We start from the raw sequence: 14,190 nt of genomic DNA on the forward strand, positions 1-14,190 counted from the left end.
ACGCTTCAGGCTCTCTGCCTTTATTCCTGATGAAGGGCTTTTGCCCGAAATGTCGATTTTGTTGCTCCTTGGATGCTGCCTGAACTGCTGTGCTCTTCCAGCACCACTAATCCAGAATCTGGTTTCCAGCATCTGCAGTCATTGTTTTTACCACCCCTCAACAGGACAGGCTAACCTGAAAATTGTTGACTCAAAATACCTTATTTTTCCCCATAACACTTGAGATTCATTTACTGATTTTAAAATCCATCTAATCTCCGTCACTTAATGGCCGAGACTTGACAGCCCATTGTGGTAAAGAATCCCACAGATTCACTATCCTTGAGTTTTTTGTAAAAAAGTGTTTGGAAGGTGATAGCCTGGTGGACCCAGGTAAAGTTCAGGGGACCTAGGTTTGAATCCTGCCACAGCATATCGTGGAATTTGAATTCAATAAAAATGTAGAATTAAAAGTCTTAACGATGACCATGAAACATTTTCAATGTTTGGCAAACCTGTTCTGTTTCACACACAGCCATAGAGATGTACAGAATGGAAACAGACCCTTTAGTCCAACCCGTCCATGCCGACTAGACATCCCAACCCAATCTAGTCCCACCTGCCAGCACCCGGCCCATATCCCTCCAAACCCTTCCTATTCATAGACCCATCCAAATGCCTCTTAAGTGCTGCAATTGTACCAGCCTCCACCATATCCTCTGGCAGTTCATTCCATACCCATACCACCCTCTGTGTGAAAAGGTTGCCCCGTAGGTCTCTTTTATATCTTTCTTCTCCTCACCCTAAACCTATGCCCTCTAGTTCTGGACTCCCTGACCCCAGGGAAAAGACTTTGTCTATTAACCCTGTCCATGCCCCTCATAACTTTGTAAATCTCTATAAGGTAATCCCTCAGCATCTGACGCTCCAGGGAAAACAGCCCGAGCCTGTTCAGCCTCTCCCTCTTGCTCAAATCCTCCAACCTTGGCAACATCCTTGTAAATATTTTCTGAACCCTTTCAAGTTTCACAACATCTTTCCGATAGGAAAGAGACCAGAATTGCACGCAATATTCCAACAGTGGCCTAACCAATGTCCTGTACAGCCGCAACATGACCTCCCAACTCCTGTACTCAATACCCTGACCAATAAAAGAAAGCATACCAAACGCCTTCTTCACTGTCCTATCTACCTGCAACTCCACTTTCAAGGAGCTATGAACCTGCACTCCAAGGTCTTTTTGTTCAGCAGCACTCCCTAGGACGTTACCATTAAGTGTATACGTCCTGCTAAGATTTGCTTTCCCAAAATGCAGCACCTCGCATTTATCTGAATTAAACTCCATCTGCCACTTCTCAGCCCATTGGCCAATCAAGATCCTGTTGTAATCTGAGGTAACCCTCTTCGCTGTCCACTACGCCATCAATTTTGGTGTCATCTGCAAACTTACTAACTGTACCTCATATGCTCGCATCCAAATCATTTATGTAAATGACAAAAAGTAGAGGACCCAGTACCGATCCTTGTGGCACTCCACTGGTCACAGGCCTCCAGTCTGAAAAGCAACCCTCCCACCATCACCCTCTGTCTTCTACCTTTGAGTCAGTTCTGTATCCAAATGATTAGTTCTCCCTTTATTCCATGAGATCTAACCTTGCTAGCCAGTCTCCCACGGGGAACCTTGTCGAATGCCTTACTGAAGTCCGTATAGATCACATCTACCGCTCTGCCCAAACTCATCCCCTTTTCAGGAAGGAAACTGCTGGCCTTACCTAATCTCGTCTACCTGTGACTCCAGACTAACAGCAATTAGGGCCAGACAATAAATGCTGGCCTTTGCCAATGCCCACATTCCATGAATGAATTTTTAAAAATTATTAAACAAAAGCATTGCATCAGACTATGGTGAAAAAGGAGGTAATTCTGTTTCTTGAAGGGCTTAAAATTGATAGCATGGAGTCTAACCTTGCTTAGACTCCTCAGTCCAACTTGACCATGCCAACCACGTTTCTCAAACTAAACTAGTCCCACGTGTATACATTTGGCCCGTATGCCTCTAAACCTTTCCTATTCAAGTACCTATCCAAATGTATTTTAAATATTGTAATTGTACCTGCATCCTCTGGCTGTTTATTCAACATACAAACCACCCTTTGTCGAAATTGTTGTTCCTCAGGACCCTTTTAAATCTTTCTCCTCTCACCTTAAAAATATGCCCCTTAGTTTTGAGCACTCCTACTTTAGGCAAAAGACCTTTGCTACTCACCTTACCTATGCCCTTTGTGATTTTTACAACCCTCTATAAGGTCACTCCTCAACCTCCCTATGCTCCAGTGAAAAAGGTCCCAGCCTGTCCTGCCTCTCATCGACCCTGTAGTCCCGGTAACATCCAGGTAACACTTTCCTGAACCCCCTCCAATGTAATAATATCTTTCCTACAGCAGAATTGTGCATAAATCTCCAAGTGTGGCCTCATCAATGTCCTGTGCAACCTCAACGTGACATGGTTATACTCAATGTTTTGAGCAATGAAAGCAAGTATGCTTAATGCCACCTTGACCACATTGTTTGTTGCATCACAGGTAGACATTGCACCTGAAACCCTAGGCCTCTGTTTGGCAACACCAACTAGAACTCTACCATTAACTGTCTGAGTCCTGCCCTTGCTCACTATAAAATTACCATACTGAGAGTACTAGGAAATGCAAACATTACATCCTGTTCAATAGAGTGTGCAAGGATAAGCTGAGCATCCACAGACCAGTCAGTCCAGCTTTGGAAAATTGCCAGAAACTGGCACAAAAATTATAGTCACATGAACAAATATTGATTAATTAAGGAAAGGTATTAAGGATTTCTAAAGGGAAAATCATTTTTAACTAACTGGAGTTAATCAGGGCCATGTAGTTGATGCTGTGTACATGGATTTCCAGAAGGTATTTGATCCAGAATTGTGAGCTCATGGAATAAAAGGGGCAGTAGCAAGGTGGATACACAAATAGCTGAGTGATAGGAAACAGAATAATGATTAATGGATATTTTTGAGTGGGCAAAAGTTTGTTGTGGATTTTCCCCTGTTTTTGGGACCCTTGCATTTTCTGATCTGTATCAAAGATCTAGATCTTGGTTTATGGGGAACACTTTCAATACTTGCTGCTAATACAAAACCAGGAACATTGTCAACTGTGTGAGCAAGTTAATTTGAGAGCCAGACTGTCTTTCTGGCTTGACAACAGCATCGGCTCATGTTATTACTGTGTAGTAATGCGATGAGACAGCTTACTTCCTGTTGTGCATACTTTTCAGATACCTAGAGACTTTGACAGTGCAGCACTTCTTTAGTGTCAGTCTAGATTGTGTATTTAATTCTGACCTCTCTCATATCAAGGAGGAAATCGCTGTTGCGAAGTTCTGAGATTTATGAAAAATAAACTTCAATTTGCCCAATTAGCCATTCTTTAATGTTTGATCCTAGAAATTATGTTGCTGGTCATGTGATTGTAGTTGGAGATGCAGATCATATGAAACTTTTATCTGTTTTATGCTCTCTCTCACTGCATAGCTATGATGATTGGAAAACATTGATGATTCACCAATCCCTTTCCTTTAAACAGGTTGCTGCCCTATCTGAAATCATCTAACGAACTTGTGCCAAAGTTCAAACTTAAATGCTCTGGCTTATCACTGCATCTCTACTGTTACTTGAAAATCAGATATCAATTATTTGATATGTAGTGTAATTAAATTTTGACTTCATTAAGTGTGATTAAGTATTTAGTATTCAATCTATAATTGTAAGTATCTATTAAAGATCTTGCCTTGTCCTATTTTGCAGCAGCCTAATCTATAAATTTGGAAGAACAGAGGAACTCTGGGCATAACCTGTATCATCTCTGCACTGACTCAGGATATTCTGCACATGAACGATAACTGCAAATACACATTGCTTCTAATTGGCCAAATATTAATTCAAGTTGATTTTAGATAAAACTTAAAATGTATTATTAAAAGATAATTTTGAAAGACTCATCTTTTTATTTTATGAACATTTTAGTATTTTATATTCCAATACTGCTTTGTGAACACTAGTTATATTGAGTCATATAAACAGAAGATGATGCGCTGTTTGGGCTGATAACTGTCATATGACCTCTGTTAAATTCAGTGTAAAATATATGGATAATATATCAGATATGTTGCTAATACTATTATTATTGCTCTAATTATTGCGGCTTTGCATTTTGTAAAAGAAAATCAAATTCTCTACACCCCCAAAGCAGTATAAGCTTGTAAACTTTGGATTTGTGCAAAATATTTGTAAGGTTTAGGATCATAAGATATAATCATAATTGTCTGTTTAATTCTTTTAAATTTCAAAATCACTTCATGCATATTGCTTTGAATCAGAATGTTTGCTGCAACTCTGTTGTGAATTGTCTGAGGAGGGATTGCCACTATTAGCTAGGTTTACTTTTTCCTTTTGTTATTTATTAAATAAACCTTCTCAACAGTGTATTTTATTGTGAATTTCTCTGTTCAACAAAATTTGTGAAATAAACATATCTTCTGTTAAAAGTCTGGAGAAAAGTAACTATTCGGCCATTAAGTCAGTTAAACAGAATGTCTGTTATTTTGTCAGAAGTTTTCATCTTGAGAGCTTTTATTCTAACTGCTGGTTTTACATATATAATGAGTCTTCAACTTGGCCAGTCTTATAGATTTCTTTATAGAGAATTTCCTTAGAGAATGGGTGCTGAATGTGCAAAATGACCAAATGGCAGATTAATCATTTAAGAGAAATGTGGAACTTTTTAAAAGGGAATCAACATACAAATGGGACTAATCTACTTGAGGCTAACCCACTATACAGTTACATCAGGGCTGTTCTGTAAAATTCAGCTTCTTCTGTTTTGTGTGTGATGTCCTCATCTAATAAGTCTGTCAATACCATTCTTCAAAGTTTCAATTGAGCGGTTCCCATAGTCTTTAAGGAGAGAATCCTAGATTTCTCCTGTGCTACTTCATAGTTTCACTCCTGAATAGCGTTGTAAGCACAAATTTCTTAGATTAGATAAACACTTTTAATGTGGGGTTTTTTTTGTGGAAGTAACCCAAGTTGAAAAACTTTTTCTTGATTTCTGCAACAGCTGAGCTGTTGACTGAGTATACCTTCTGATTTTTTTTGGGCATTTCCCTTCTTGCTTATGTAGTTAAGATTGATGCTGAAAATGTGTTTGCTGGAACAGCGCAGCAGGTCAGGCAGCATCCAGGGAACAGGAGAATCGATGTTTCGGGCATAAGCCCTTTTTCAGGAATGAGGAAAGTGTGTCCAGCAGGCTAAGATAAAAGGTAGGGGGGAGGGGGTTTGGAAATGCGATAGGTGGAAAGAGGTCAAGGTGAGGGTGATAGGTCAGACTGGGGTGGGGGCGGAGAGGTCAGGAAGAAGATTGCAGGTTAGGAAGGCGGTGCTGAGATTGATGGATTTGACTGAGACAAGGTGGGGGGAGGGGAAATGAGGAAACTGGTGAAATCCGAGTTCATCCCTTGTGGTTGGAGGGTTCCTAGGCGGTTTTTCCTAGTTAAGATTGATATCAGCTAAGTTCTGTTTCCTTCGAACATAAGATAGAGTCATGTTTTAAGGAAGAAAGTCTTAGCTTATGTGATCAAACTTTTCCCATTCTCATTTGTTGCCTTTCCTGCCTCTAGAATGAATGGCCCTGTATCCCCTTAGCAACTCAATTGTTTTTAACTTTTATGTTGATACAAATATTTATTTTGGGTACATTGCTCATTCACTGAAAAACTGACGGTGGCGACTGGAGGAGGGTGAAGTTATGGAGAGGCAAAGAAGAACTTTTGAAGCTGTTTCAGTTATTAGTAATATGAATTTTACTATTTATGAAATTTATTCAGTAATTTTTTTAATGCAAGATGGAAATATGTATTAAAATCAGTCAATAATCTTGGCTATAGCATGTACCCACATCCAGACACCAAACTCCTTTTAAATATTTCTATAGAGAAAAGTACAAGAGTTCAGGCATCCATATCCTGCATCTGAGGCTTTGTAGCCATTTCCCTGTACACATCCAGCATTAACACTTCAACAGAGGGTGATTCTAATCAGAAACATTCAAGAACAGGTTTTGTCAAGAAAGACCAGCTCATTAAATACTGTAAATAAAAAACCAAGAGAGCTATGGATGCTGAGAATCAGAAACAAAAACAAATTGCTGTGTAAGTTCAGCAAGTCTGGCAGTAAGGAACAGTGTTTAATGAAAAAGCTCAGCAGGTCTGGCAGCCTGTATTGTATTTTAAAACAAAAATCATTTTGTCAAAGCTTTACATATTGTACTCATCAGGACAATTTGAGTGAACATCAATTCAAATAGCATGAGATGAGAGCACTGATTGGACTCTGATTCTTTGAGGAATTAGCGAGTTAGACAAACTAGAGCCACTGGATCTCATCTATAATAGTCCCCTCATATCCGCGGGGGATGTGTTCCAAGACCTACCACTGATAGGAGCGAACACATCATTTAAATGGGAAATTTACCTCCCTGGCAGCTCTCTGTTTCTAGAATGTTCCATGTGATATTTTTGGGCCATGGCAAACTGCAGATAACTGAAATCACGGAAGCCAATTCTGTGGATACAGTAGTTGCCCATACTTTGAATTCCAGAAGGCCTTTAGAAAGGTGCTAAGCAAATAAAACCCCTGGTATCCAGGGTTAGGAGTGGGGATATATGGGTCTTTTGCAGGATGGCAACTGGCGACTAATGAAGTTCTGCAGTAGTCTGTGTTGGGACCATAACTATTCATGTTATACGTGAACGAGTTGGATGAAGGAATGGAGGCCATTGTTGCTAAATTAGAAGGTGACACACAAGTGGAGGGACAGGCAGTGTTGAGGTAGCAAGGCTACAGAATGACTTGGACAGGCTAGGAGACTGGACAAAGTGGCAGAATGAATACAATGTGGGAAAGTATGAGTTTTTGCACTTTGGAAGGAAGAATAGAGGTGTATTTTCTAACTGTGGAAATCTGGAGCTCAAGGGGATGTAGAACTCCTAGTTCAGGAATGTCTCAAGTTTAACATGCAGGTCAATTGGTTGTTAGGAAGGCAAATGCAATGTTTGCACTCATTTTGTTAGGGCTGGAATATCAGAGCAGCGATGCATTGCTGAGGCTGTATAAGGCTCTGGTCAGACTGCAAGTGAAATATGAGCAGGTTTGGGCCTCCTACCTAAGCAAGGATGTGTTGGTCTTGGAAAGGGTCCAGAAGCGATTTACAAGAATGATTCTGGGATGAAGAGCATTTGAAGGCTGTAGGTGTTTAGAAGGTTAAGGGGAATTTCACTGAAACTTATAGAATACTGAGAGGCCTGAATTGAGTGGACACAGGTGTTTCTACTAATATGAGAGTCTAGGACCCAAGGGGAGAGCTCAAAGTGAAGGGGAGACCTTTTCAAACTGAGATGAGATATTTCTTCAGCCAGAAGGCAGGGAGGGCTGTGGAGGTCAAGTCATTGAGTTTATTTAAGACAGAGACGGGTAGGTTTCATGATTAGTGAGATAATCAAAGATCACAGGGAGAAAGCAGGAGAATGGGATTGAGAGCATATCAACAATGATTGAATGGCAGAGCATACACTATGGACCAATTGGCCTAATTCTGCTCTTTTATCTTATGGTTTTATCGTTCATGTGGTAGATGAATAACCCAAGGCAATGTACTAATTAATGATGATTGATAGTTAATGCCAAACATTGCTTCCGGTAAGATGGTGGTTTCTGAGTTTAGGGTTCATTTCTTTCTCTTTCTTTTGTTGTTTATATTTTTTATTTTATTTTACTTACCTCTTGTTACGGTATTAGTGGTAATGAGTGGGTCCGGTGCGAACTTGAATGGGCCCAGAGTGGACTCATAGTAGTGGCATTGGAGGCGGGTTTGAGTTCGCAGCAACTTATGCATTGACAAGGTGGTCCTAGTGCTGACTCATGGCTGCTGTGGCGGTGGCAAGTTTAGATTCCCAGCAGCACCTGCATCTAGCGCAGATTGATGGAGGTGAGTTTGGGCCCAAAATAAGACCTGGCAGTAACAGTCGTGGCTGGATCATTGGGGAGGCCCGAGGCAGACTCATGGTGGCTGAGTCGAGTTTGGGCCCGTGGAGCAGCTGGCAGCATTGATGGCATCTGCATCAGCGAGCTCTGTCGAGAACTCATAGTGGCAAGGGGGTGTCAGTAAAGGCAGATGACACTGCAGAGTGACCACTTTCATCCCAGTGGCAGTGGCATGCTTAAGAGGATTTGTATTAATGTATGTGGTGCTGGAAAAGCACATCCGGTCAAGCAGTATCCAAGGAGCAGGAGAATCGACATTTCAGGCATAAGGGCTTATGCCCGAAACGTCGATTCTCCTGATCCTCAGATGGCGCCTGACCGGCTGTGCTTTTCCAGCACCATAGACTTTGATTCTGATCTCCAGCATCTGCAGTCCTCACTTTCTCCTTAAGAGGATTTGTGCTTGGCCAACAGGCCCATGATGGAGCACTTAACAACAAGGATTGTAAAGTTGAACACTGTTTCTCTATTTATTTTTCTGCCTTTATATTCTGTTTTGGTTTATTTTTGTGTTTTAAGATGACACCAGAGAATGGTGACACTGTCCCAACACTTTACATGTATTTTGTTATAAAATACAGTGAAACAATAAATAAATCAAATCGAATCACATTTTAAACCAGACTGCTTGACATTGCCCTGAAAAATGAACACACACAACATACTTACATGTTCTTTCTGGTTGCAAAGGGTAGGGCTCAGTGTATTAACATATGCAGCGTCCACGGCTTGCAAGTATACCAGACTGTGAACCCGGCTGATATTTCTAAACTGGTTGTGAGTGTCACCTTTCACAGAGTCAGGAGGGTCTGGACAATTCTCATTCCTGATGATGGGCTTTTGCCCAAAGCTCCTTGGATGCTGCCTGACCTGCTGTGCTTTTCCAGCACCACTCTAACCTTGACACTGTCTGTTCAATGTTGTCCAATTGTAGAATCGCATTTCTAAACTGACACCATGATGCTCTGGTTCTTGTTTATTGCAAATGGTCTAAGAGATTTGTTATTTGATAAGACCTTCCTGTCTTTGCAATGCACAGTCTACACATCTAGCATTACACCATCATTGAAATACATATAACCATGTTAATCATGTGTGTGATAGGCAGAATGTATTCTTGCTTAACGGTGTCAGTGGTCACATTCAGGCCTTTCGTAAGGTTCTACGACAGAGAGTTCTCTGGGTCGGCTGATCTTGCAGAATAGGCTTTGATGCATCCTACATCAGAATCAAATGTGTAGGATGATCAATTGGCTTGGGCCCTACTTATGGTAAGCCCATACAGTGTGTGGAACAATAGGAATCCAATGTACACACTGACTAGTGAGGGGAGGTTTGTGATAGACAAAATATTTCAAATATTCATTCTTAGGATCTGAGCCTCACTAACAAGGTCAGCAGTGGTTGTCCACTCCTAACTGCTCTGGAAAAGGTGACAGTCAGCTCGTTTTTTGAACTGCTGCAGTTTAGCTGGTCCATCCACAATACAGATGGAGAGGGAGTTCCAGGAGTTTGACCCACTAGTAAAGAACACTCTTGGCTGATTTCTCAATGATTATATCGAGGAAAGGGAGCCCATTTGACTGTTCCATTTTAAATGTGAATTAGATTCCAAGTTGGAGTCAGTTTAGATGTTAAAGAAAATTCTTACAGCTGCAGATTTAAGTCTTGTGAAGTATATTGGCATATTGGAAATATTCAATTGGTAGGAGGTTAGGTATTATTCCATTGAAGACATGATTCTCATGAAATCCTTCAAAGATATTTGTGATTGCTAAGCAGAAATCTGATGGAAACACTACCTCTATCATCTCTGCACCCTTTAAGAGTTTGTTTTCCGAAGACACTGGTATCAGATGATATTTCCAAAAAGAATGGCAGTCTCAATTATAGCCTTCCACTGCTGACTGAGCCAGTATTTAATGTCTATCCCTAGTTGTCCTTGAGAAGGTTAGCTGTCTTTTTAAACCGCTTCAGTCTATGTGGTATAGATAGACAATGATCTGATTCCTTTTTGACAGCCTGACTAAGCCTGCCCCCACCATACACTCAGGCAGTGAATTCTAGACCTGAATCACTCACTGTGTGATGAAGTTTCTCTATGTCTCCATTTTGTCTCATGCTAATTTCCTTAAATCTGTGCTGCTTGTTCTCAATCATTCTGCACATTCCTACCCAATTAGGTTAGATGGATTGGCAATGCTAATATGCCCATAGTGTCCATGGATGTACAGGATTAGCATGGGAAATGCAGGGTTACAGGGATAGGTACAGAGGGATAGATCTGGGTGGGATGCTCTTCAGAGATTCGGAGTAAACTCGACAGGTCGAATGGCCTGCTTCCAAATTTTAATGATTCTGTGATTCTATGATTCTATTTCATCTTATTATCTATTTTGGTACCTAAATACTTGTAGCTGACATCATAATCTTTCACAACAATAATATAATTAACTGACATTTTTCCTTAAATCTACAACTAGTCCTTGCATTTGGTTTAAGAGAATTTTTATCCCATCATTTATGAATATTTTCATTTACATCCTTCAGTTTACTGATAGGGTTATTACTGAAGGGTGCCATAAGCACCACCCACTATGCTGATGCCATATGGGTATGTAGGCAGAACAGCTTAAGATTTTGAATGAGACATAAGATTAGCTCCTCTTCAATGTCTTCGCAACAATATCAGTGTCACCTGTAACTGGTAGCTAACATGGAATAAACCATATCCTGTTAACTACAAGACAGATGAGACATGATGGGCTAGTGATGTTATCATTGGACTATTAATCCAGAGACCCTAGGTAATGTTCGAACAGGTTAAAATCTCACCATAGCAGATGATGGAATTTGAATTCAGTGAAAAGTCTAATGGTGACCATAAAACATTGTCAATTTTCAGAAAAACCCAACTGGTTCACTAATCCTTCTCTGGTCGGGCCTACATGTGAGTGCAGACCCCCAGCAATGTGGTTGACACTAAATTGCCTTCTGGGCAATTGGGGATGTGCAATGAATGTTGGTCTAGCCAGAGATGCCCGTAACCCAAGGATGAATAAGAAAAGGACTATTCTAGTGGTTTTTCTCCACCATACTAGAGCATCCAGGCCCTAGAGTTTCCTCCACTTGAAGATTGAGGCAGTAACCTTCATCATGAACAGCAACCCATTGGGTGTTGAGAGCTGCCACCATCGGCCAACCAGATTGTACCTTCTGCCTGTGTTCACCTGCCACCCCACCCCCTATATCCGCAGCTCTCCTTACACCCATCCCCAGTCCTAAGGAAGGATTACACCCGAAATGTTGACTTCTCTACTTCCTGATGCTGCCTGGTTTTCTGCGTTCTGCCAGCCTTCTGCTTGCCACACCTATACAATAATTTCTGTTGAGACCCATAAGAACGGTACCATTTCAGGATTATTATGTCTCATTATTCTGATCAACACTTATTCGTATAAAGGATGAAAAATGAATAGGATCAGCCTGAGGAAGTCCAGTATTTGTTAACGTGCTGCAAAGAAAATCTGTAAAACTAATATCTGTGAATGTTGCTACTAAGGAAGTCACCGATCTAAAATAGAAGAATAATATTAACAATCAGACAATACTTTTGTTGCTACTGAAACAACATTGCAGCCTACTTCTCCTTTAGAGTTTCACAGAATGAAAGGTGGCCTTTAAGGCTGTAATCTATATTTGGCTCCTGGCCAAGCCAACCAAAACTGGCATGGAAATTGTTTCCACATATATTCTGGCAATATTGAACTCCCATGCTCCACAAACACTCCATCCCATATTCAGCCATTCCAAGAGAATGCCGATGTTACTTACTAAAGATTTATAAGGATGTAGCCGGGGTTGCAGGTTTGAGTTAGGTTAGGGTCAGGGTTAGGGTTAGGATTACGGTTTAGCTTTTTTACCTGGAGCATCAGAGATTGAGATGTGACCTTATAGAGGTTTATAAAATCATAAGGAACATAAGGAACATTCATCATGAATAGAATGAACAGCCAAGGCCTTTTTCGCAGGCTAAGAGAGTCCCAAACCAGAGGGCAGAGGGTTAAGGTGAAAAGGGAAAGATTTAAAAGGAACCTGAGGATAACTTTGTCAGCACATGGTGGTGCGTGTATGGAATGCACTGGCAGAAGGGGTGATGGAGGCTGGTACAATTACAACATTTAAAAAGCAACTGGATGGGTATATCAATAAGAAGGGTTTAGAGGAATATGGGGCAAATGCTGGCAAATAGGACTAGGTCAATTTAGGATGTCTGATGGGCATGGATGAGTTGGATTGAACGGTCTGTTTCTGTGCTAGATGGTCAGAGTATTGAGTACAGGAGTTGGGAGGTCATGTTGCGACTGTACAGGACATTGGTTAGGCCACTGTTGGAATATTGCGTGCAATTCTGGTCAACTTACTATCAGAAAGATGTTGTGAAACTTGAAAGGGTTCAGAAAAGATTGACAAGGATGTTACCAGGATTGGAGGAGTTGAGCTATAGGGAGAGGCTGAACAGGCTGGGGTTGTTTTCCCTGGAGCATCAGAGGCTTAGGGGTGACCGTATGGAGGTTTACAAAATTATGAGGGCCATGGATAGGATAAATAGACAAAGTCTTTTCCCTGGGGTCGGGGAGTCCAGACCTAGAGGGCATAGGTTTTGGGTGAGAGGGGAAAGATATAAAAGAGACCTAAGGGGCAACTTTTTCACACAGAGGGTGGTACATGTATGGAATGAGCTGCCAGAGGAAGTGGTGGAGGCTGGTAGAATTGCAACATTTAAAAGGCATTTGGATGGGTATATGAATAGGAAGGGTTTGGAGGGATATGGGCCAGGTGCTGGCAGGTGGGACTAGATTGGGTTGGGATATCTGGTCAACATGGACGGGTTAGAGCGAAGGGTCTGTTTCCATTCTGTACATCTCTATGACTCTATGACTCTACTTCCTCCAGACAGCAAAATCAAAATGTGTACTCTTGCTATATCTCCCATCACCCTTCTTGGATACTCAGTCATCCTGAACTAGCAAGTGTGCATCTCCGTTTTCCAATCCAATACCATCCATTACTGTGACTGCTTACTTGCATTTTGCCAACAGCACCTATCCATGCCCTTAGTCTGTTCGACAACAGCTGAAATTCTATTTTATGAATCTTTTTAATATCCTGACTCAACTTCTTTAATACTCTTCTTACTGTTATGCTTGATTAACTCCACTGTCAACAAGTTCCAACTTGCCAAATACTGTGTTGCTTGCAGCATGTGTGACAATGAATTTCCCTCATCAATCACTGCTGTCTAGCCAAATTTCATTCCACTCCCTGTTCTTTGATATGTTGGACCAGGGCAAGCGTCACCAAGTCATCAAGCCTTTCTCGGTACCATGTCTGTAGGCTTTTCTGGAGCTCTCTTCAATTGCCTGACAGTCAGTGTAGAAGAAACCCCTTGGTGTCCACAGCCATTCTCTTGTATCTTTGCCAGCAACTGGAAAAACATCTGTGGTTACAAGAAATAGGTAGCAGTCCCATTTTGGTAGCTCTAAAAGTACTTAATTTCTATGTCAGTCGGTCATTTCAGTGAGGTACAGAGGACCCAAGTGCCATTTCACACTCCCACTCATAAGTGCATCCGGTACTCTCTGATGTTCTGTTTGCAAGCTTATACTGATTTATAACTTAAAGAAAATGAGGACTGCAGATGTTGGAGATCAGAGTCAGAAAGTGTAGTGCTGGAAAAGCACAGCCGGTCAGAGAGCATCCGAGGAGCAGGAGAGTCAATGTTTCAGGCATAAGCCCTTCATCAGGAATGATTCACAACTTACCTATTTGATGCAGGGAAACTGGTTGCCACAGCTTTCGGCTTCACTAACATTTCAGGCTTCCATCAGGATCAGGGTGCAATCAACTGCAACCAGACAGCAACCTGAGGTAAAAACAATGACTGCAGATTCTGGAAACCAGATTCTGGATCAGTGGTGCTGGAAGATCACCGTAGTTCAGGCAGCATCCAAGGAGCTTCGAAATCGACGTTTCGGGCAAAAGGCCTTCATCAGGAATAAAGGCAGAGAGCCTGAAGCGTG

The 14,190-nt window shown here is 41.3% G+C and overlaps 1 protein-coding gene across 2 annotated transcripts in view; it reads left to right on the forward strand.

Annotated features, from left to right (window-relative positions):
* The window catches only part of LOC122555366 (transmembrane protein 50B), a 205,593-nt gene extending 201,039 nt beyond the window's left edge, over nucleotides 1-4,554 (forward strand). For both annotated transcript variants that reach the window (XM_043701300.1, XM_043701301.1), the window contains one exon: nucleotides 3,815-4,554. In XM_043701300.1, coding sequence (XP_043557235.1) covers nucleotides 3,815-3,860 — 46 coding nt within the window. In that variant the 3' untranslated portion in view covers nucleotides 3,861-4,554. The remainder of the gene's footprint in view (nucleotides 1-3,814) is intronic.
* The last annotated feature ends 9,636 nt before the right edge of the window (nucleotides 4,555-14,190 follow it).

This window comes from Chiloscyllium plagiosum, chromosome 12, assembly GCF_004010195.1.
Source record: "Chiloscyllium plagiosum isolate BGI_BamShark_2017 chromosome 12, ASM401019v2, whole genome shotgun sequence".
Lineage (NCBI taxonomy): Eukaryota > Metazoa > Chordata > Chondrichthyes > Orectolobiformes > Hemiscylliidae > Chiloscyllium > Chiloscyllium plagiosum.